Here is a 24,835-nt window from a genome sequence, read left to right on the forward strand (position 1 = left end):
GACCTCACAGAGCTCCACCTGCTTCTGCCTCCAGAGTGCTCAGATTAAAGGTGTGTGCCACCAAGACTGGTTTCATTAGCTACTGAAAAAGGAATATTGTATTTAGCCTTCTGAGGCTTCTTTAGTTTGGAGTGATTAAGCACTGCTGGCTTTATCCTCTTCTATAGTTTTCTTTACCCAAGGTTGAATTGGACTGGGTAGTTTCTTGGATCCCTTCAATTTTTTTTTCCTTTCTGAGATAGGGTCTCACCATAGCCCTGGCTGTCCTAGAACTCACTATGTAGACCAGGCTGGCCTCAAACTCCACCTGCCTCTGCCTCCTGAGTGCTGGGATTATAGGTGCACATCACTATGCTGGCTCAGTTCTTTCAACTTTTAACTTGCATAGAGAAGAAGCACAAAAACAGAGGCCAAACTGCCTGTTCTTCTGATTGTGGTTGGCAAATGCAGAACAAAGCAGACACACTTAAAAGATCATACTTTTGTTCTGCCTTTTAATCAGAGTCTTGCTGTCCAGCATTGGCTAGCCCTAATCGCACAGCAATTCTGGTTTAGCCCTCTGAGTACTGGGATCAACACACCCAAAGGATGAGACTTGCACAGGAGAATATGAAGCTTAATAAAAAATACACCTTGACATATGTGATTTTCCTTGCCATTTGAATTTAGTTCAGTAAGGGTCCAATGTTAAATCTTGACAATCAGTCAACCAGTCAAGCTGGTTTAACACTCGAAAGAAACTCCTTACCACGTCACAAATGAGAAACGCAAACTTGGGGGATATGAGTAATGAAAATGAATAGTGTGACATTAGTAAGCACTTTCGTCCTCAGAAACTCAGTCTGTGCTTAAATAAACCAACTGCACACCAAAAGGGATAACTTAAATTACAGTTTCATCTCGGCATTCATCCTACTTCTAAAATATCAAGTCAGCTCGATTCATAGGACATGGGCTTCATACAAAGGAAACAAAGTCAACTGTGACCCGGTTGAACTGAATCTTTCTTAGGGCCCGAGTCTCTATTTTCCTCTAAGACCCAAAGTTAAAATCTGTACTTAGCTGTGATGTACACATTTTACCTTCCAGTTCTGCAGTAAGCGTCTGTGTACACAGCTTGTTTCCTGTAAGCCAGCTGTGACACCTGATTACTCACCTGCTCTTTGACATTTGAGAGGTCAAGGGTATTGTTCAGAGCCGTTTTCGCAGCTTTGTAAGGTTCCCACGAATCGGCTAGATTAACAGTGATACCCATATAAATGCTGATTACCTGAGAGAGGAGAGAGACAGTCACTCAGTATTTGCCCAGTATCTGCTGCCGTAAGGAAACTAAAAGTTTTAATTCCTGTCAGTAAAGCCTAGGGTTCTCCAGATAAACACAAGGCGAGCTCCCGGGAGGAGGAGCAACAGGTTAAAGTATCTGAGTAAACACTCCTCCAACTGGTGGGCGTTAGACTTCTAGATGAAGAAATTACAGGAAGGAGAAAAGCACTCACTAATAAGACAAAGCACCTTTTCCTCTTCTCTTCCTTCCTTTTGAGATGGGGGTCTCTCTATGATACCATCATGCCCACTGTTTTCTCAGTTGTTTTTATGCCCTTAAAGGTCAGCTGGCAAGATGACTCAGTGAGAAAAAGAATTTTTTAATGCAAGCCTGGCAATTTAAATTTGATCCCTTGAACTCTGGCATTTGTGTATGACTCACTACACCCTCCACACACCATATACACACTGCACATACTACACCCACACACCACACACACACACCACACCCAACACCCACACATCCAACACCATATACATACCTCACACTATACACACACACACACCATACCCACACTCACACACTACACAAAGAATTTTTAAAGTCATTAAGGACTCTTGAGAGCTTTCAAAGAAATCGACTGATACCAACTGTGCTGGCTGGTTTTGTGTGTCAACATGACACAAGCTGGAGTTATCACAGAAAAAGGAGCCTCAGTTGAGGAAATGCTTCCATGAGATCCAGCTGTAAGGTATTTTATCAGCTAGTGAGTAGGGGTGGCAGGGGGCAGCCCATTGTGGGTGGTGCCATCCCTGGGCTGGTGGTCCTGGGTTCTATAAGAAAGCAGACTGAGCAAGTAACATCCATCTATGGCCTCTACATCAGCTCCTGCTTCCTGACCTGCTTAAGTTCCAGACCTGACTTCCTTTGGTGATGAACAGCAATGTGGAAGTGTAAGCTGAGTAAACCCTTTCTTCCCCATTTTGCTTCTTGGTCAAGATGTTTTGGGCAGGACTACAAACCCTGACTAAGACACCAACATTGAGTGATTTTTAATTATTTTATGTGCACAGGTGTTTTGTCTGTAGCTATGTCATTGTATCATTTGTGTGCCTGATGCTCACTAAGACCAATAAAGGGTGTCAGATCTCCTGGAAGCGCAATTATGAATGGTCGTGAGCTGCTATGTGGGTGCTGGGACTTAAACTCAGGTCCTTTGTTAAAGCAGCCATATTCTTAACCATCAAGCCATTGGTCCAGCCCCTGGTTCATTAACTTTTAATCTTGCTTTTCAGAAAGTAAATTTCATATAGTCACTTCCTTTAAGAGCAGGTTTACCATTTCCCACAAGCTTTGTTGTGTAGCACTTCCCATTGCAAACTCTACTTGTTTTGATATGGTTCTCTCTTTTACAATACGCCTCCTGGCTATGTATGTGTTCCTTAAACATTTAACACCACACCCCCCTTTTCAAGATAGGGTTTCTCTGTGTAGCCCTGGCTGTCCTGGAATTTATTCTATAGACCAGGCAGGCCTCAAACTCAGATAGTAACTTGCCTCTGCCTCCTGAGTGCTGGGATTAAAGGCATTTGCCTGGTAAAATTTTAGTTTCTCTTCCAAACATAAATAAAAGAAAAAGATTTAAAAGGCAAAAAAAAAAATCTGTTTATTTCTGTTTAAAAATGTTTTAATCAAAAATTTTCCAAACAGTATACTTGATTATGTTTTTATCTTCCTCAACTCCTCCCACGTGCTCCCCATCTCTGTACCCACCCATTTTGGTCTGACCATGTGATACACTTGGCCCAGGAAGGTAGTTATGTGACACACTTACAGAAGAGGAATAATACTTGCCCAGTTATCCGGAAAGTACTTATCCACGATTTCTCTCATTTTTGCTTGGTGAGTGTGAAGAATGGAAGGTTCAAAATAAAGAATCACATACAGCATGGCGGCTTGATTTGCCAGGGCAGTGCTGCGGTGCTCAGGCAAAGGATAGGCAGAGACCTGCAACACAACACCAGTGTATAACACATGTCTAAAGCCAACAGCCAGTTTCTAAAGTCTCATTGGCTTTCAGATTATAACCTCTGGGAGCAACTGTGGAACTTGTTCTTTCCCCTTACCTAGGTCCTACAACATTCTCTCCTGTCATGTCCTGACTACAGCAACTCAGTAATCTTTTTACCAAAAAGAGAAAGTTTCAACCCTGCACTGGATCCTTGATGCCATTTTTGTCTTTCCTATTACATAAGGAAAATCTCTTAGAACTGATGGATGTTAACTAAAGAAAATCACTTTCTATTTGCCCATCAAGTTACTGAAATTCCTCCATCATCCCACTGAGTTTCTTGTTCACCCAGTTCAACAACTGCTTCTAGAACTCTCACTTAAGCTCATGCAGGACAGAACGCTCGTCCGTGATTTTAAAACCATCCTCTGTTCTCACCCTTTGCTGAGTTCTCCCACCTGTCTTTTCAATGTCTGTGTTTCCAAGGCATCTATATCCTACGTACCAAGTAAGACTCTTGGGCTACACAGCACCTATCCACGTGAGCTACCAAGGACAGGGAGGGGAGTAATTATCAGAAGGACAGATGCAGTGAGCCCATATGCATCCTGCAGGCAAGAAAGTGGCATGGTTGTGTGCAGGGAGCTGAGAACGCCCCCAAGCAAAAGTGTCCTGTGGAGACAGACACAGCCAAGTCAGGGACCCAATACCCGAGACTCATGGAAATGGCAAAGCCTTCTCCAGAGATGAGGCTGTGAAGGATGGCAAAGTTTTCTTCTGAACAGAGTGTAAATGTTGGCAATGTGTGCAAAGCCTCCTCCTGGATAAATCAACCAGAGATGGCTCACCTACAGAGACCTCATATCCAGACCATCTAATCCAGTGGTTCTCAAACGTCCTAGTGCTGTAACACTGTAATATAGTTCCTTAGGCTGTGGTGATTCCCAACCATAACACTGTTTTTATTGTTGCTTCATTGTTACTGAAGTTTTGCTTCTGTTATGAATCATATTGTAAATATCTGCGTTTTCTGATGGTATTAGGCAACTGATGAGAAAGGGTCATTCAGCCCACAAAGGAGTTGGGACTCACAGGTTGAGAACTACTGATCTAACCCCTCTGCCTGTCCTCTACACAGAATCATTGAGGTTCTCAGCTGTTGTGTGGTGTGGGTGTGGCTCCATCAGAATGTGCACAACTCATCTCATCCCTGATTTTCTGTACATGCCTGTGTACCCTATTTCTTTCTCCACATGTGTTTGCCCAAATCTTTTCTCCCCAGATTGTCTTAGCTGGATGAAACTGTCTCCTAAAGTTCAAATTTTGCAGAAATTATTTTTCAGGCCCTTTTCCAAACACCAAGAACTAGGGATGTGTGGAGAAATGCAGGACAGAGCAGGTGATGCACAGAACAAACACAACATAACCCTCTGTTAATGAAGGTCAGGAGGGAAGAAGAAACAGTAAAGAATCAGATTATGTACTGAGTAGGAAAGAGAGGTGCAGGATGAGGGTTGGTGACAAACAGCCTAGGCTCTGATTTCATGCACATCCAAATTCAAATCATGGCTCTGCTGTTAAGGGTGTGACTTAGAAAGGACTGCTGAAGGTGTCCAAGTCTTAGCTTCCTCCACAATAACAGAGAGATAGTGATATCCACTCTGCATGGTTGTCATGTGCAACAGAGAAAACGGTATGTAAACAAATCTCCTGGGAGCTGATTTAGACTGAATTCTCAGCTAATGGCAACAAAAATTAAAAAGCCCCCGTGTCTGCATATAGTATCTGATTCTGAATATTTAAAAAAAAAATCCCAAGAATCCAAAAGTCTTATACTTAATATAATCTTACAAAAAGGAACTGGTCGCCACGAACTGATCCAGGGCAGGTTTGCTCTATGACATTGACATCCTAGCTTATAGTGATAGAGATATATATGAAATCATGTTCCCCCAGCTCTGCCCCCAGAATGAAGTCACATGGTGAGCCCTGTCATTAGAGTTCCACAACCCGAAGAGAAGCCACAGATATGCTCTTTGGGCTTTTCTTAGCGATGCCCACACTGATGAGGAATGTGAGTTAATTTTAAAATGCGGCATGGTCTTTCCAGGTGCGCAGACCTTCCTTCTTTGGTGATGAATCCCCAGCACTTAGCTCATGAATGAACACATCATGCACATTCTCAGTAACTGTTTCTTGAACAGATAACTTAAAAGAATGCACCTTCTCTCTAAGAGCTAACATCCTATCTCCTCTCTGAAACCTCTGATCCGCCCAAACTTCATAGCTCCTTTCCCTGACCGTGTAGCACTATTCAAAAGCTTTTGAAGAATAGTTTCTACCTGTTGTTTGACTCACTGGAGGGAAGAAAAAAGAAAAAGAGTAACTGGGGAAAAAGGCAAATTCTGTCTTTTAAGTTATTAAGGCCCTCTGATTCCTACCTGGTTGTAAATGTCATCAGATCTCAGGCGTCCGATGACCATGCTGATGAAGGTCTGGTTGATAGGCACTCTCTGGAAATAGCTCTCAGGATAGCTGGGTGGTCTTTTGGCTCCTGGCTGGCTGGAATAGCCTGTGCTTCGCAGTAGCTTACAAATATCATCCATATTTGAGTCAGCAGAGGATCGAGCAGCACTGAGTCAAGTTCACAAGGGGAGACAAAAGAATCAAAGAAGTCGCACATTACAAACAAGCATGAAGGGAACATATGGGCTCTCAAACCCACTCTCCAAGTCCTTGGAGCTATACCTGTCTCACAACACTTTCCAATATAGAAACAAGCAATACCATGTTTGGAATACACTGCACAAGACAATATCAGGGTTTGAGTTGGTGTCTCAAGGTCGATGGATATTAATAAATAAGGTAAAATTATCTTAAATTAGTAAGATAAATGAAGATGACAGAAAGCCCACATCTGGTCTGGGTAGGTCTTGACTCCAGATGATTTCACATGCAGGTCTGTCCAATGAGTTATGCAGAAAACATGTGTAAAGGTGTATGTGCATGTATTGTGTGTATAGATTGTGTGTGTGTGTATACCTGGATTTCTTGAGACAGGGTCCGACTATGTAGCCCAGAATAGCCTCAAACACTAGCAGTCCTCTTGCCTCTGCCTCCCAAGTGTTGAGATCACAGGTGTGCATCAGCCCACCCAAGGCTATGCAGTTATAGGTTTCTTAGATTTTAGAATTATGAATAAAGAATATGAAACTCAGCTAATATTTTACAAATTAGAATTTTAAATTATGTTAATGTGGCTTTCACTCTGTAAGCTATAGAGATCTAGTAAATCTGGGACACCTAACCTTATACCTTATTTCAGGGTCTCCTTCACTACCACTGAGTTCCAAGGGTGCTTCATTGACAGTGGAGCTCACATCCCAGGGGACAAAGTCCGAGTTTTCAAAGCTAAGGTCTAGAAGTAAACGCTTTTCTTCTTCCTCACATTACACATATGCAGGGCAGTAAGTGGACAAATGGACTCACCTGCAACAGTGGGCAATTCCTTCAGAAACGATAGTGATAAAGAAACAGGCGAGATGAGCAGCTTGAGGTGCTAGCAGGTGTAGCGGACAGTACAATACATTTAATTTTATTCAGGGTTGTTTGTTTCCCTTGTATATATACTTTGTACTTAACACAACTTGGGTTTCTTTTTAGACTTAACTGTATTATTTGTGTGTGTGTGTGTGTGTGTGTGTGCCTGTGTTACGTCCACATGTGTGCAGGTGATTGTAAAGGTCAAAGAGGGTACTGGATCCCCTGGAGCTAGAATGACAGGTGGCTGGGAAATGAACTTGGGTCTTCTATTAGTTTGCAAACACTCTTAACCATTGCTAAGCCACATCTCAAGTCCCATCTATTTTTTGAACACATTTCTTCAAAAGACTGAAATATTGAATGGGAGGTGCTAAATTAAAAAGCTGGCAAAGTGGCTCCTTGTGACTCTGCCTCCTGCAGCCACATAGTTCTGCCAGACTTAGGTAACACAAGACCTGCAATGTTATTTCTGTGTCTATACATGTATGGGGGGGTTCACTTTCAGCCTAATCCAGAAGGACCGCTTTCAGCCATCCACATCAGGATGTCACAGAAAGCTCCTTAGGTTTTATGTGCCAAGGGGTCTTTTTGAAAACTAAAAGAAAACTTCCAAAGCAAAAGGACATTTGTTAAGAACTTGTAAATTCTTTAATCTGTCCTCAACTTAAAACATCCCAAGTTCAGACTCCTGTTTTGTAAGCAACCTCATCATCGCCATGGCCACTGTCAAGTCTTAGATACAGCATTTCATATGTAGTATATGGTTTTTATGAAATGTAATCTGTTAATGAGAACACATAAACAGGTAATAGCTATATTCTTTCCGGGCTTCAGAAGATCTTAGCATCCTTCACCATAGCCACCGCTACTCGGAATAGGACAGGAGCATGCAATACACTTCATCCACAGCAGCATTTTGTGGGTGTACAGGCTAGGCCAGGATACCTGTATCGATAGTAAGAAACCAGCATTCGCTCTCTGACTTCTCCCTCAATCTTCTGGTCGATGACAAGCAGCATAACTCCGTATAAGTATAGGGCTTCACACTATGAAGAAAAAGGACACAGGCCAAACTCACAAGACTACCTGTCAGCAAGGAGTGAAATTCACTCCGGTCACATTCCTACTGAAAGCTGCATTTAGATTTCAAGGTAAATGTATGTGTTTCTGCAAAGAGCTCTTAACTATATTGTGCAGAACAGGCTTTAAAAAATTAACTCAAATAAAACTTAATTCACAGTGATAATTTTGTTTGAGATACCAGAATAGAATCTCGATTCTATGTATAAGGATGACCTAGAACTACTCTTCTTAGCTCTACCTCCAAAGTGCTGGGATTATAGACATGGTCACCACACTGGCTCTAACAGACATTCTTAAATGGTTGACATATACGAGGTACCAGTTTGATGCCTCAGATGCAAATAAAAGATGGACTTCTTATACAGAGGAAGATCATAACCCAACATGACCCTCTCTTCATTAGTAAATTCATTTAATACACATTTGAAACTCAGGCTATTTTTTTTTCCTTTGAGGAATGGTACTGTATACATTGATGTTGACTATTATTATTTTACTACTGAAACAAAGTCTCTCTATTGTTTAGCTCTGGCAGTCCTGGAACTTGCTGTGTAGATCAGGCTGGTCTCAAACTCAGAGATCCACTTGCCTCTGCCTTCCACGTGCTGGCATTAATGTCAAGTGCCACCAATACCCAGCTGTTTCATATTCTTGAATACGTTCTTTATGGTCACTATTACTTACTAGAAGTTGTTTTCCATCCTCATTGAGAAGCACAGTTTCTAAGGTTTGCTGAATATAAACTCCTTCATTGAGATCATCGAGGTATCTAGAAGTGAAATGCCAAGTGTCAACATAAGCAGATGTAACATCTTTGAGGGAGAAAAGTTTGTCTTATCTCCTGTAATTCATGGTGATTTGGGCCACAGGTTCACACTTAATGACTGGTCCAAATCAAAGGAATTCCTCCTGAATTACAAAACAGAAGGTGCTCAGAAGCAATGGCATAGGAACGGAAAGCAATGGCTAAAGCCCAATGAATTGGTAAACTCTTAAGTGCTCATATGAGCAAGCCTGGCATGGAGGAACAAGTTTGTCTTCCCACTTATTCCAGAGGCAGAGGCAGAGGGATTGTAAATTCCACACTAGTCTGTGCAACACAGTGAAAGCCTATCGCAAAACAGTACAACATAACAAAACAAAAATATCAGTTTATAAATTAACTTTCCATCTAAAGTGTTAGAGTAGGATCACAAACGGAAGGACTTAAGGCTGCATGACAGAGTCAAGGAAGTTTATTCTGGCCCTTCACAGGAATGGGAGACTGCAATGAAGCTATAGCAGTGCACAGCAGTGGTGAGTTAACTTCAGAACTGAGAAAGGCAGACATGTTCTGCTGGGTCCCTTCTCTGCCATTTTACCAGAGTAAGCTGTTACAAAACTCATCCATACCTGTTTAAGTCTACAATGTATTTATGCACACTTTGAAAGGCTAAATAAAATCTGGTCACGATTTCTATGTTGTTTTCCCGAAATTCTTCATCTAGATCTTGTAGCTCAGGTTTGGCTTCCAGTTTGCTTTCCCAGAACTCTGGGCCCTGAGAAGGAAAACACACCTGTGTTAAAAGTCAGTAATGGTGTATCTGCTGGAAACATGTTCAGGGTATCTTAAAATTGTGCTCTGTGGTTCTTAAATAGTAAGATGGTAATGAAAGCCTAAAACCAAAATCCCTCTGGGAGAATCTCAACCAAACTTAGCACACTTTTAAATGTGTTTTTAAAATAGAAGGCATAGCATTTATAGGTTGTTTTCTTTAATTGGTTTATATTCCACCAGGACTTTTTATACAGTACTACCTTTCCTCCTCTTTATTTTCTGTTTTAAAATTATTTTCTTTTTATGCACATTGGTATGTTTTTGTTTGCACACATGTCTGTGTGAGGCTGTCAGATCTCTGAGTTAAAAGACAGTTGTGAGCTGTGACGTGGGTGCTGGGAATTGAACCAAGATCCCCTGGAAGAGCAGTTCTCTTCACTGCTGAGCCATCTCTCCAGTCCCCGCATCTTTATTTTCAAGTTAGGACTTCATGTTAATTTGGTTGAAAAGCTGTCTTTTAAACACTATAATTACTGGGCCACTTCAAGCCTCATGGCTCCCAGAGAAAAGCTCCTTGTAAAAAGGATGAGAATACCAAGGCCAGGAACTACCGAGGCCACAGGGAAAGCACCTTAAAGTAGCTGAAGTCAAAGATGATGTCTCCATATCTCTGCTGGTCAGCCCGGTCTTTCAGCAGGAATACAGCAGGAATAAACTCAGAGAGCCGCAGCACCTCCGCAATGATGGCGTTGCCACAGGAAACAATCCTCAGGATTGCTTGGCCACAGAGATTATTCTCAGCCAGGAAGTCCAACATCGTCAGAGTGACTGGCTATTCCACACCTGAAGGGTGGGACTGACTGACTTCAGAGCTGGGGTCTGTGGACCATGACGTGAAGCCAGATCTGTAGCACAAATGTCTGCTCCATCAAAAAACCTGTATGAAAAAAGAGAAGTTAATAATTTTTAGAGAAACACGTGTATGTTCTTTTGAAATACATATATAGCTCATGAGAGTCATACCAGTGAGTTCCGGTACAAGGAAGGTATCTATTCCCCAATATTCAGGGAGAGGTGAGTGTTGCTTTGGCCACTACTGTTTTCTTTAGTTTTGGAACCCCTGACTGTGGAATGATCTCATTCATATTCCAGTTTCTCAGTTAAACCTTTCTGCAAGCACCCCTAAAGGCAGACCTCCAGGTTGTGTCTCCTGGGTGAGTCCAAAGCCAGTTAAATGTGGATAATGATTAGCCACCTCAAGGACCTTTGCTAGAACACACTCTTGGCCTCCTTCTCAGCCCTTTGCATGTTTCTCATAAAAAATGAGCCAGAGCTGGGGCTACCCGGTACATGCAGCTCTGTATAACCTAAGTGCACAAACACATACTACTATTTGATATGTTCATAAGTAATCGCAAACACGACAAGTCAAAAACACACCCCTGCACATATTTCAAGGCATTTATCCAATGTCCACCATTCCTTTTAAAATTTCGTGGGCTGGAGAGATGGCTCCACATCGCGTACTGTTCTTGCAGAGTCCCTAGCACCTACACAGGCTCACACCTGTAACTCCAGCTCCAGGGGACACAATGCCAACTTCTGGCTTCCAAGGGTAGTGTCTACCCCTGAAACATACATACAGATGTGCACACATATATGCATAAAGAAGTAATCAAATAAAACGTTAGACACCAGTTTCTATAGTCTGTGGTGATGTTTTATCAGTACTAAACCAAGTTGGTCTAAAAATACTAATTCAGCACATAAGCACCTGGAATGTAAGTAGAATTATGTACTCATTTCTCTTTTATTCCAGTAAACAAATTTGTCACCCAGCATATAAACTATTGCAACTGTAGATAACAGGTCATTCTTCTGAAAGTTCTTGAAGGCAAGGACTTCTTACCCAAGCACTCTGTTCTGAGCACCTCTTTGCAATGATGGCAATGAAGATTTCCTTTAAAGATTTACTTATTCAAATATTTTATGCATAAGTGCTCCATCTTCATGCTCATGAGAAGAAGGAATCAGATTCTATTATACATGGTTGTGAGCCACAATGTAGTTTCTGGGAATTGAACTCAGGACCTTTTGCAGAATAGTCTAGTGCTTGTAACCACTGAGCCATCACTCTAGCCCTAGAGGTAAAGATATTTACACAACCCACCTACTAGTACAGTGGTTCACAAGTCTGGTGCTGTAACACAATCACGAAGAATCTCAGTGTTTGTGCAAGTGTAGGGTGAAGGCAGCCTTAAACATCTTTTTTATAAAAAGTCTACAAGATAATTTTGACGTGAAGCCAGAAACATTAAAGAGTGGAGGTTGATTAGCTGTCTCAGAGTTTCTATTTCTGGGAAGAGACTCTATGACCATGGCAATTCTTATAAAGGAAAACATTTAACTGGAGCTGGTTTACACCTTAGAGGTTTAGTCCGCTACCATGGCAAGAAACATGGCAACACACAGGCAGGCATGGTGCTGCAGAGAAGAGGTAGCTGATAGTTTTACATCTGGATTTGCAGGCAGCAGGAAGAGACAGATCAAGCTTCTGAAACATCCAAGCCTGCCTGCAGTGACATACTTCCTGCAACAAGGCCACACTTCCTAACAATGCCACCCTCTATGTGCCTATGGGGGTCACTTTTATTCAAACCACCACACTGGTCTTGAGGAAATCTGCAGTCAATATATAGGAGGTTAATGATGTGAATCTGCATGGAAAGTGAGTCAGTATGAAGACTGTAAGAACTGACCTCTGTCCCTATGAGTAGCCTGCAGTAAGCTGAGCAGAAAGTCCCAGAGAAAAGAGCCGTAAAATGGAGTGCTTGAGAGTGTGGTCTAGATCCACTCACTTGACAGTCTGGGCCCTATACTGACTACTGTTAGGAGATCGCTCAGATAATGCTGGATGGTATTTGGTAAGTCCAAGTTCTAGGAAGTTAGAGTCTGAGAAAGTCACCCACAAGCTATAAAAAAAGACATTTTAGAATATAACAATTAAAACCTGTTCTATGACAAGTAATTTGGAAGTCAGATTTGAAATGCAGAAGGTGGACAGGAGGATTATTGAGTCAGAAATCTTCAAAAGCTCTTCAAAGTAGATCAAGAAAGCAAGAACCTAACGGAACGATGGGCAAGGAATGCAAAGGGGTGAGTCACAAACTGTAACCCATTTAGTTACATCATCACTGATTGCCTTCTAGGCAGCCAGCTGCATTTTCAGCATCAGGAGAGTCTACTGGTCCTCAAATCTGTATTTACCTTTGTGTTGATATCAACAATTAAGGAGATAATGAATAAAATAAAAAACTGAATGTATTTGATACTTCTGGGGTTTCTGAGTGAAGAACCTCATTAAAATTTTGCCAGTGACCACAGGTATCAGAATAACTTCGAGGAGTTCCAGTGAGAATTCAATAGTGATGATGTCACAGAAATCAAAGACCTCAAAGCAGACCAATGACTTACTGCAGTGAACAAATGCAAGTGAAGATGTGTGGACAGAGGGGATACACTGTGGAATACACTGTGACACACCACAGCTTCCACAGTGAGATGTTTTTCTATTCTATGCTGTGTGGGGTGTGTGTGTGTGTGTGTGTGTGTGTGTTTGGAGGTGGGGCTGTAAGAACAAAAGACACATATGAGAGGTTGAGGAGATGAGTCGGACTGGAATGCATGATGTGAAATTAACAAAGAATCAATAAAATGTTCCGGAAAATGCCAATGATAACTTCTACTTTCACAAACAGATGAATAATTTAATAATGAGGCCTTCACTGAAGGCAAAATTAGAACATAGAAAGGCTGATGACACCATTGATTTGAATTCTTGGTCCCAGGTGGTGGAGCTGTTTGGGAATGATTAAAAAGTGTGGCCCTTTGTGCCACTGGGGCGGGCAGTTCTAAGTTTGAGGTTTAAAAACGCCACACACCCAGTTAGCACTCTCTTTCCCTGCCTCGTGCTTGTGGATCAGGATGTAAGTTCTCAGGCCCTGCTCTAGCACCATGCCTGCCTACTGTCATGCTCTCTGCCACAGTGATCATGGACTCACCCTCTGAAACCATAAACCCCAAATAAATTCTTTCTTCTACAAGTTGTCATGCCATCTCTCCAGAACAACAGAAAAGTAAAGACGGTGCAAAGGAACAGTAGGGTGCCCAGGATATCTGAAGCAGAGTGAACAAGGTGCAGACATTGGGCTACTGGAGGTGGTCTGGATCCAGTCTGCAAGCAAAGGATGCTGCGAGGTCACTAGAGCTCTCTGGAACTCTTTCACTAGGAATCTCAGTAACACACATTATGGCATACATTCTTAACAAGTGATTTTAGTATTCTCAGTGATATCTGCTTCTTAAACTACACTGCTAAGTAAGTAACAAGGTGAGCTTTCAGACAATTCCATTTTCCTGCACTGATATGTCCCAGCATGGGAAATGAGAGAAGGAAAGGAGTAAAAGAATCCATGATGGGTAAAATTATGACACATTGAACTCCACTTAAGACCAACCTCACCCAAGGTTAGAATAAAACTAGACCCCCACAAAACAAGAGCCAAGGTATGATTAGGAGGCGTAACTGCTGCCTAGTTATACATACAATAGTGCAGAAAGTTAGATTCTGGAGGACACAGCTTACAGCAAAGCAGTGATAACCTACCTTCATCCCCATCTCTCCCATGGGACAGATAGACAGACCAAGCACCTACATGTACACATTCAGGAAAGATCAGGCTTGAGATAATGATGTAAATCAAGACTTGTTAACCTCTTGACCCTGAAGATCATACTTCAAGGCTGGGTACCAAACTCCTTTAATCCCAGCACTCCAAAGACAGAGGCAAGCAGATTCTTATGAGTTTGAGGCCACCCTTGTGTACATAATGAGCCCCAGGCTAGCTAAAGCTTCATAATGGGCTTCTAGGTAAACAAACAAGAGACTGATTACTCTAAAATGGCATAAGAAAACAATCAAACATATTTAGCAATCTTTCACAAACTCATGGGCCTTTAACTAAGGCGATTGACTTATCTAAACCTGCATCAAAACAAGTGTTTTAACAATTTTTTTAACATAAAAGAAAACACCAATTGCAAATTTCCTCTTTAGTGAAATATCATTGCTTGCAATCTGTCCTATCTCATGAAGAACACAGAGTTTAAAACAAATTGCTCGCAATGAAAGAGTCTTGCTACATTTTTGAAGAATATCAATATCAAATGAACAACTGAACAATATCAAATGAAAGAATAAATCAATTAGCTACATTACCACATCTACTTGCACTATGATGTAGTAGATATAACCAGAACTAGTTTAGAGACAGTTGTGAATCACCATATGAGTACTTGGAATTGAACCTCTGAAGTCCACTGAACAGTAAGTCTCAGCAGTTGAGCCATCTCTCCAGCACTGATTCATTAACAACATCTAAGACTGATCTTTTAATACATGTTGTGGTGACCCTGAGCATAAAATTATTTTCGTTGCTACTTAGTAACTGTACTTTTGCTACTATTAAGAATCATAATGTAAACGTTTATGGAAACAGGTTTGCCAAAGGGGTCATGGGACCCACAAGTTGAGAACAGCTAATTTAAGGAAAGTGTCCCTGGTTGTAGACGGAGGCAATAAAACTCCTTCACTATTCCTAATCTATATACAAATCAAGAGTCCAACTTTTATTGAGTCCAACTTTTAATTTTCCTATCATAGAAGAATCAGGACCCAGTGGAAACACCTGCCCGCAATACAAGGACTATAGAACCATGTCTCACGTGAGCGAGGGGGTCTAGGGTATAGAGGAATGACTTACACAAACTCACAGTGCATGGCAGGACTTTTATTTAACCCCGTTACCCACCCTCACGTCAGTGACTACTTGATTTTCTGGAGAGTAAATGAAAGATCAGCTACATTAGCAAGGCATCGCTCCGAGAAACTTGCAAGCTCAGCTATGGATCAAGTATATAAGCATCACTTCTAAAATTTCAAAGAGTGCAAGAGCGATTTCCATGAAGGCATAAGTAAACATCAGGCATGCAACCCCAACTCTGCAAGCCCTAGGTTTTTTCCGGTGGCTCCCGGGACAGTACCGGACGTGGGCAACGCAGGAAGGGAAGGGCCGCGAACCCGAAGGCCCGCCTCCGACTCACCTGTCAGCCGTCTGACACTGGCCGCGTGGACTGGGTACCCGGGTCCCCCTCTCCCGCACCAGGGATTTCACAGAGTCCCAGATTGCAGGGAGTCAGCTGCCCCGACCCTGGTTTCAGTCCTAGCTGCCCCAGCCTCTCACGTGACCGAGGGGCGGTGGCCCGGGGCCGCGCATCATGTGATCGCTCGCGGGCGCCACGTGATGACGTAGAGCGCGAGCGGGGCGTTTCAGCCTCTGGAGAAGTAGGCTAGGGAAAGGAATTGGGGTCTGGGCGTGCGACGTTCGGCTAGAGATCGCTGAGCCAGGTGGGACAGCCAGGTAAGATCCAGGAGGATCGGCGATGTGGGTCTGGGGAGCGTTGTCTTCTCCCTCTGCCCTCTTCTCCCGCAGCAATTAGACGGAGGCAGGTTATGCTCACGGTTGCCTCTTCTCGATTAAACAAACAAACAACACCCCGCCCCCAAAACCTGTTTTGAACTGACTTTAAAAACAGAGGCATGAACAGGTAGCTCAGATGTACTCAAGGCCATAGGTGCCATTTCACTTCTGCAGATGGAGGTAGGTGGTAGCCTCGGTGTGAAAAAAAGGGGGGAAGTGGGGTAGGGGCAACCTTATTGGGCATGGGCATACTGATTGTGATCCGGAAATGGTAGTAGTTTTTATTGTTAATTTGGTAACTTAACAAATTCGTCATGATCATTTAATTTTCGTGAGGAGATGTTTTATATCTCCTACTGTATGTTCCTGTTTAAGAAGGTCCCTGCATAAAGAAATGGCAGATGTCAGCAATTAGTCGCGTTAAGTTATAGAGTAGAGATGTTAGGAACTGAGAAGGCGCGTGAAAGCGAAGGAGCTATAGTTATGGGAAAGCTTCAGAGAGAAGGCTGTGTCTGTGTTGGCGAGCTGAAAAAGGAGACTCTGTTGGAGTTGTATGAGAATAGCTTGGGTTTAAAGGAGGTCTAAGTTTTTGTTTGTTTGCTCTGTGCCTACCGAAATGCTATGCAGAAGCACGTGAAGCAGTGTTTTTCTATTTACATTAGATATGGCCTAACTGACAGCCACTCTTTCAGGACTGTAAGGGAAGCCAAATAGTGTGCTGAGTCCAATAGCTTTGTGAGAGTTCAGGAAATGCACAACTTTGTTGTAGATTATCTTGGAGGCTCTAGGTACTGGGAACAAAAAGATCAATGTGACTGGGAAGAGGATCCAAGAAGAGGTTGGTTTAAATTAGTGTTTCTTAACCAATTCGATGATTACCTTTTGTCTTTAGATGATTTTTTTGTAGTGAGAAACTGTACTGTATTTTCTAGAATTTTATCAGTGTCTGGCCTCTACTGCATAGATTCTAGTCTGTGGACCCCTTCCCCTCCAGTGCCACAGTAAAAAAATGTGTGCACATGATGTTAAATGTTCCCTGGGGGAGAACCCTAGTTCCCCTCCAAACCCTAGGTTAAACTAAGCTCCAAGGAATAGTGTTAGAATGTTCAAATGTCCATAAACAAAATACTATATTCGAGTAGTTTTAAAAGCATCTTTTGGTCATAGAGGCTGAGAATTCCGAGGTCAACTTACCATTGGATTCAGTGTCTGGTGTGCTTACTGTTTTCTTGTGTGGCAGAAAAGCAAGAGAGCATCCATTTTGAGGGGGTGGATCTAGTCACCTCTCAAAAGGCCGTATCTTTTAAAACCACCGCTTTGGACATTAGGATTTTAGTATGTAAAGTGGGGATGAGGACCCAAACATTTAGACCTAAGCAGACAGATGAGATTGGGGGAGGTGAAATGAAGAGTATGTACCCATGAGGGTGTAGGAGGACTAGCAGTTGGGAATTGGGGCTCTAGACAGCTCACTTGGAAGAGATGGAAAGAGCTGAGTCTGAAGGAACACAAACAGAAATGTTGTTCCCAAAGGAAGGCATAAAGACTGCAGCAGTGGCCTTGAGGCTGGTCCCATGAAATGAGAGAGGCGAGAGCCTGGCTGACTCCCTGGTGAGGACTGGAGAGTGGTGTGGGTGGGGGTAAAGCTGCTGATGGAGGAGATCAGGGAGGAATACTGAGAGAAGGAAAGATCTACTATGGAGTGGAGGGTCTCAGTGGGCACCGGTAGTTCATTCAGCCTGAGAAGAAAGTAGAACACAGGAACTGAGGCCGGTGGGTGAGGAGGGATGATTTCTCAGTGAAATAGCAATGAAGGTTTTTAGTGCAAATGGATGAGGAAATGTGAGGAGTCTGTAGTATTTCTAAATTAGGTTTGGTGGGCGGGTCATCCTGTAGTCTCAGCATTTGAGTGGTACGAAGGTCACCATGATTTTGAGGCCAGTGTGGGCTACCTAGTGAGACCCTATCAGATCAGAACAGCAAAAGAAGAAAAGGTCCCATTTTCTGTAATCAAGAAGTAGCTGCCTGGAGAGTTGTATGCTCTTTTGTACTGTTGCTGTGTATTTTTATACGCCTTTTCCTCATGTTGAGGGCTGAGTCAGACATCTCATCAGCCCCTTCATTTTACAAGTAATCTATGTTGCTTCAATGATATATTTGCATGTCCAGTTCCTACCAACTACTGAGCTCCTGGGGAGCAGAGGCTGAATATTTCTGGTACTTAGAATACTGCCTGGGATATGAGAGTTTTTTGTGAGAAGTTGCTCAGAGAAGTTGCCTTAGCCCTTTTCTATCCTGTGGTTTTTCATGAGCCTAATACTTTACATGGTAAGACATTCAATATGTATTTGTGGATAAAATGAACATCTCTAACCTAAAGCAATACTAGAGAAACTGCAGTAGCAGCCCAGGTGTGCAATAAAGCTGGTATCATGAGAGGAAGAAGTACTGGAGATCCGGCATGGCTCTCTGCTCCTGAAAGGGAAAGAGAAGGAGCCTAATGCAGACTGTGGACCAGAATCTAGACCGCACCGAGAGTATGGCTTCTTTCTTCCCAAAGAGGTTCTGAAGGACTTGCCAGTGAGCTTGTGGTCTCATGAGCCTGGGTTCATGTTATATCTCTCTGATTCCAAAAATCCATTTTCCTTTATGGTGTCACACAACTTTAACAACAGTCTGATTGTCTGTTTTAGAACCATTTCGAGCTCTGCACTTTTCTAGTTGCTTTCAATGGTTTGAATTTCAGGAGTTTTCTGAATTAAGCAAATATAGGCAAGGGGTCCAAAGCTTAGAGTTGATGTTTAAAAGTATAAATAAGGAAGTGTTTAACATAAGAGAAATAACTTCAATTATAATAGATAAACAAACCATTGTAACAAGAGGTCTACATAGAAGTTTTGTTTTTACTTAACCTAGGATAACTACAGGTATAAATCTATTTGAATTCAGGGAGGCTACCAGAAACCTTTTTTTTTTCTTTTTTAAGAGTTAAAAATGCTCATATATATTATATATATTTTTTCTCTCTTTTTTTAATCTATATGTGTTAAACTTCTAAGAACTGGGTTTTGTAGAGTTGAAGCATCAATAAAGAGGGCATTCTCCTTAAAAAATAAAGCGTTATCTTCCCCATGTCACAGTATGTGCTTTTGGTGTCCAGTGCCTTGGTGTTCTTTGGGTATTTCATGCATTAACACACATACAGTTTTGAATGCACTGGATATTGAGTACAGTCACTTTTGACTGTTATGGCTCTGTTCTTTTCCTGTACAGTAATTATTCTGACTTTGAATTCTTACTGTTGTGTTTGAAATTTTAGGTAACAATTTCAAGATGCCAGGACGTTCCAGTACAAATTCAGGTTCTACTCATTACATATCCTTCAGTGGTATAGAGTCAGCTCTCTCCTCCTTAAAAAACTTCCAGTCCTGTATCAGCTCTGGAATGGACACAGTTTCTAGTGTTGCCTTGGACCTTGTGGAGACTCAAAGTAAGTAATACTTAAAACATTTTGTGTGTGTCAGTGTCTACTTTGAAGTAACAGTATGGTTGTATTACTGTGAGGATGCCCTTTGAGCATTCTTGGGATAATTGTTTAATTCCACTGGACACATTTTCTCACCTAATTCTGTAACATCTCATAGCCCTGTAATGCAATTATCCTCCACTCAGAAGTGCCTTGGAAATTTATGTTTCCTTACTGAAAGTATGCAATCTAAAGTATGTGATACATGTGAACAGAAGGTCTGTAAATGTGTTGGGACAACATCCTTCTCCATTATGTTAACTCTATCTTGTTCGTGCTTGATTACTCTGCACATAGACTCCACAGATGCCAGGGATACCAGCAAAGGAAAGCCTCAACCACAATAAGGATTCAGCTTTGATGAATTCTTACTTTCCAAGCACAAGATTGGGAACAATGTTCTTTGCTTTTTTGAGTTAGAGTTAATGTCAAGTTGGAAGTATTTCTGTACTATTCGTTCCCGTAGTACCCTCTCTCCAGTTTCCTTTCCTTTCAGGATTTCAGCTACAGTTGTGAGGGCTCTATGTGCTCTTATGCCCCAAACGTCTTTCAGCCTCCCTCTTCATTCTTAAAAAAGTGTGTGTGTGTGTGTGTGTGTGTGTGTGTGTGTGTGTGTGGTGTACGAGTCTCTCTGTGTGTGTCTGTGTGATGTATATGTGTGCACACGTGCCTTGCAACACTACTTCAAACAACAACTCTTTCCTTTCACCTTTGTGTGGGTTTTAGGGAATCAGACACAGATCATCAGGCCTGCTTTATTGCCTGAGGCATCTTGATGGCCCCTTCCTCCTCAATTACAAGGGCCATGTTTCTAGTAGTTGTTTTAAAATCATTGTCTGTCATTACTATTTTTTTCCTCAATGTCATTCTAGTCTCATTTCTTTATTGATACTATGTTGCCAGTTTAAGTTTTGCCTTCACAGTTGGCTTCCTTTAGCTGTTAACTTGAAACAAACTTGGTTCACCTTAGAAGATACAGCCTCAACTAAAGAATTGTCCAGATCAGATTTGTCTCTGAGGCTTTTTCTTAATTGCTAACTAATGTAGAAGGGCCCAGCCCATTGTGGGTGGTACCATCTGTAGGCAGGTAGGCCTGGGCTGTAGTGCAAAAGTAACAGAGCATGCCAGTAAGCATTATTCACTGCCTGGTTTCTGCTTCTAGCTTCTGCTTTGGTGTCCCTTGATAGGACTATAACGTGTAAGATGAAATAAACCCTTTTCCTTCCTGAGTAGCTTTTGATTGTGGTATTTATCATAGCAACAGAAAACAAACAATTTTTTTTTAAAGAGAGGTGAAGTTTGTTTTGGTGTAAAGCCAAGTAATTTGTGGATCAGGTGGCTCTATTCCAGTATTGATAATCTTGGTTAAGGGTAGCTGTGATTGCTATTCTTGGTTATCAATTTGATTACATCTGGAGTTATCTAAAACTGAAGTGGCTGGGTACACACAAGTGAGAGATTTTTTTTTTTTTTAATTAAATCATTGGAATTGGGAAGACCTGGTTGTCTATCTTATAATCATTGTGGTCTGGCTATTGTAACATAGTCTGAAAGTAGTCATTGCAGCGTTGTAATTACTCTGGACAAAATGACCATCTCCATCCCAGTTATTTATTCATGGCTAAGCCTATGGTCTTCGGTCACCTATGGTCTTTATGTGTCTTAACCCTGCCTCATCTGATTTAGAACCTGTTCTTGGTGATGATGGCTATTTGGCTTTTGTTGAAGTCATAATAGAACCTTAAGCAACAACCCTGGAAGCTGGAATCAAATCAAAAAGTTTCTAGATTTAAGTTAAAAGTTTCTAAATATTTTGACTGTAGAATTATCTATTCACCCATCTGGTTCTTCAAGACAGGGTTTCTCTGTGTAGCCCCGATTGTCTTGGACCTCACTTTGTAGACAAGGCGGGCCTAAAATTCACAGAGCTCCTCCTTCCTCTGTTTCCCAAGTGCTGGGATTAAAGGTATGCACCTCCACCACCTAGCCAGAATTCTTTATTTTGCCTTAAGTAAGAAATATAGTATTGCTATAAAAATATAGTTTCTGCAGCTTTGTTTCATTTGACAAAGAGTTTCTTTGTTGCCAAGTCTGTCTTGGAACTCCCTCTGTGGGGGAGGCTGGCCATGAACTCTTATCCTCTTACCCCTTCTTCCACATGGTGGCTTACAAGTTCACATCACCATACAGCAGCCACCCAGCCAGTATTTACTGAGCATGTGCTAAGTGAAAAGCCCTTGGGAGCATGGTCTTGTTGGTTTTATCTTATGATGGGCTAGATAGAAAATATTTTCAAATATTTATGAGCTATGAGGTCCGCTATTGTAGACAGTTCGTAAGTGGATGGTTTGGAGGGCTGAATGAAAATGGCCTTCATAGGCTCATTTGAATACTTGGTCCTCACTTGGTAGAATTGTTAGGAAGCTAAGAGATGTGGCCTTGTTGGAGGAAGTTGGACTTTGGCTTTGAAATTTCAAAAGACTTGTGCACTCCCTGTATGCTTTCTGTTTGTGGTTCAAGATGTGTGCTCTCAGCTCTTGCTCCAGCCACCTGCCACTTTCTTTTATTCTGCCATGTGGACTATTATTCCTCTAGAGGAATGAGTCCTCAGTACATTTTTGCCAATAAGTTGTCTTGGTCTTGGTGTTTTGTCATAATAGACAAGTAACAAATATAAATGGGAATGGTGTATGCCTTAGTCAGGGTTTCCATTCCTGCACAAACACCACGGCCAAGAAGCAAGTTGCTTACACTTCTATATCGCTGTTCATCACCAAAGGAAGTCAGGACTGGAACTCAAACAGGTCAGGAAGCAGGAGCTGATGCAGAGCCCATGAAGGGATGTTATTTACTGTAATACAGTATATTACAGTGTAAAGCCAGTGCATTAGTGTATTCTAAAAACGTTTATTTACAAAAACAGGGGTTATAAAAAACAGTTTGGGTTATAACTTGCCAATCTTAGAGCCATGGTTATTAAATGTTGATTAAAAATTATTTGGGGGCTAGAGAAATGGCTTAGTGTATAAGAACTTTTGTTTTTGTACAGGACCCAGATTTGATTCTCAGCACCCACATTGTAACTCACAAGCAACCATAACTCCAGTTTCAGATCTGACCCTCTCTTCTAACCTTCATGGGCACCAGCCATACACATATATGGATGTAGATAAAACATTCATGCACACAAATAAATCTGTTTTTATTTGAATTAATTTTGCAGCAGATACTTGTTTTTTAATTCAAAAAAGCAAACAAGATAAATTATGACTAAGTTGTATAGAAAAAACACGTGAGCAGAAGAGTCGTGGTAGATGCAGAGTGAAGAGTAGTCTGGAGTACCAATTTTCAATGTATATTTGTATGAAAGCACACTTCATACTTCAGTTAATACCAAAGTAGTTGATAGACATTTACCAAATAACTATTCTGTGTCTAATTCAGTGCTTTGATTTAAAAAGGACATGGATGAGTATTAAGTAAACCCTTCACAGGGTTTACAGTTTCAATTTGAAAACAGACATGTATTAAAATTCCATCAGGGATACAGGTAATTTGCTATCACTAGTGAGTTTATGAAAAAATCTCAAGCTCTCAATAAGGGTGTTGATTGATTCTTCAAGATTGGAATTTTTGTTTAAAATAATTATTATTAGCAACAAAGCTGTTAGGTGTTGTCCTTTCAGTTCAGACTCACAGTCTCCATTTTCAGTAATGGTCACAGTACAGTGAGCCTAGTTTGCCTATTCTAGCTATTCTTTGCAATTAAAGGCACCATGGAAACACAGGTAGATTAGCCTATAGCACACCAAAAGCACCATTCCTCTTCAGCCATCAGCATTGACGTGTTTTATGTCCACACTTAATACCTGACCACACAGTATGAAGACATATATACCTAGCAGTCAAGATACAGTAAATATAGTAGGCTGGTAGTTCATCGGAGGTCATTCTGTGAAAGAATGTCACAGTTACTTTCATATTAGTTACCTTAGGTGACATTGCTGTGTTTTATGCTAATGCGTTTCCAGTATTTTCCTATAAGGATTTTGTGTAATTGTAAATTTTGTACAAATTCTCCACATGATTAAAATACATTCACATGCGTCTTAAAATTATTATGAGCATGGTTCTGACTTGTGGACCTGTGGTTTCTAAGCCATAGCCTGTGAACCTCTGCCTTATGAAACTGACATTGGATACTAATGAACAAGAGGTAGATGGCATGACAGAGTCTTTTCAGACACAAAACCTCGGGCAATCACAAGTTTGTCAGGAGAGTCTTTTGATTGACTGGTTGGTTTTTTAAATCAGTGAACATTTTGGTTTAGTATAATTAAATATAAAGCATATGTTGTCAATTAAAATGTTACCTAAAATTCAAGAAATTTTTGGTTTATTTCTGAATTGTTGGTATAGCTTTCTATTTTCACAGGAATTTTCAAGTCTATATAACAGCCCTAAACAAAAGTCATAGTCTGTTGTACATTGTTCCTCATGTAGGTTTTAATTTGAGACTTTTTTTTCTCAGTTCCTTTTAAAAATTGGCAAATAAGAGTACATATTTTTGGGGTATCATGTGGTTTGCTACAGACCTACACTGTACGACATCCAAACCATTTTATGCATACTTTACACATTTGATGGTTACTTGTAACTTGTCAGGTTGAAACAACATAGTATCACCTGATACTTATTGCATTATGTATACTATATATATAGTGAATATGTATATGTGTATAATATATATTCATCCAGACATTAGAAAGGATAGAATCTTGTTAACTATGAGAACATGGATTGAACTGGAATGCATAGTATTTGAATGAAATAATCAGGTTGGTAGATACTTTGGTTGATTTTATTTATTGATTTTTGTCTGTTTCCATAGGATTCTGAAGCTCCAGAGCAGAAAGATCATAGTTACTCTTTTTGATCTATGTCCAAGTATGGTATTAATGATAATGGCCATAATGATAAGATCAATAAGTGATTTGCTAGACTTTCAGTGTGCTGGCTATAGTAAGTTTTTACTTGGATTCTCACTTGATTGCATCAGCAGTCCCATGATGTAGAGATAAAGCTACCATAACTTTTTGAATGAGAGAGGTCTGGCTTAGAAAAGTTAAATACTGTTTCTAAAGCCACAGAATTAGAAATTAATGTGGTACAGATTTGAGCATAGAAAAATGAACCATTATATTTTGTCATAAATGCTTTCTGGTTGTACAAACACTCAGGAGGTAGACAGGCAAATTTCTCTGAATTTGAGGCCAGCCTATTTTATATAGAGAGTTCTAGGCCATATAAGGCTATATAGTAAGACCCTGTC

The 24,835-nt window shown here is 41.2% G+C and overlaps 2 protein-coding genes across 6 annotated transcripts in view; one reads left to right on the top strand and one right to left on the bottom strand.

The window, feature by feature from the left end:
- Positions 1 to 15,739, bottom strand: part of WASHC5 (WASH complex subunit 5) — a 50,014-nt gene extending 34,275 nt beyond the window's left edge. Inside the window, exons 1-8 of the mRNA XM_080939641.1 lie at positions 15,601 to 15,739; positions 10,070 to 10,375; positions 9,294 to 9,439; positions 8,586 to 8,670; positions 7,764 to 7,864; positions 5,717 to 5,909; positions 3,119 to 3,271; positions 1,157 to 1,270 (exon numbers count right to left, since the gene is read on the bottom strand). Coding sequence (XP_080795767.1) covers positions 1,157 to 1,270; positions 3,119 to 3,271; positions 5,717 to 5,909; positions 7,764 to 7,864; positions 8,586 to 8,670; positions 9,294 to 9,439; positions 10,070 to 10,255 — 978 coding nt within the window. The 5' untranslated portion in view covers positions 10,256 to 10,375; positions 15,601 to 15,739. The remainder of the gene's footprint in view (positions 1 to 1,156; positions 1,271 to 3,118; positions 3,272 to 5,716; positions 5,910 to 7,763; positions 7,865 to 8,585; positions 8,671 to 9,293; positions 9,440 to 10,069; positions 10,376 to 15,600) is intronic.
- Positions 15,740 to 15,798: 59 nt separating this feature from the next.
- Positions 15,799 to 24,835, top strand: part of NSMCE2 (NSE2 (MMS21) homolog, SMC5-SMC6 complex SUMO ligase) — a 213,477-nt gene continuing 204,440 nt past the window's right edge. For all 5 annotated transcript variants that reach the window (XM_080939389.1, XM_080939390.1, XM_080939391.1 and 2 more), the window contains exons 1-2: positions 15,799 to 15,917; positions 19,297 to 19,467. In XM_080939389.1, the coding sequence (XP_080795515.1) occupies positions 19,311 to 19,467 (157 nt within the window). In that variant the 5' untranslated portion in view covers positions 15,799 to 15,917; positions 19,297 to 19,310. The remainder of the gene's footprint in view (positions 15,918 to 19,296; positions 19,468 to 24,835) is intronic.

This window comes from Micromys minutus (assembly GCF_963924665.1).
Source record: "Micromys minutus genome assembly, chromosome: 27".
In the NCBI taxonomy this organism is placed as follows: Eukaryota; Metazoa; Chordata; class Mammalia; order Rodentia; family Muridae; genus Micromys; species Micromys minutus.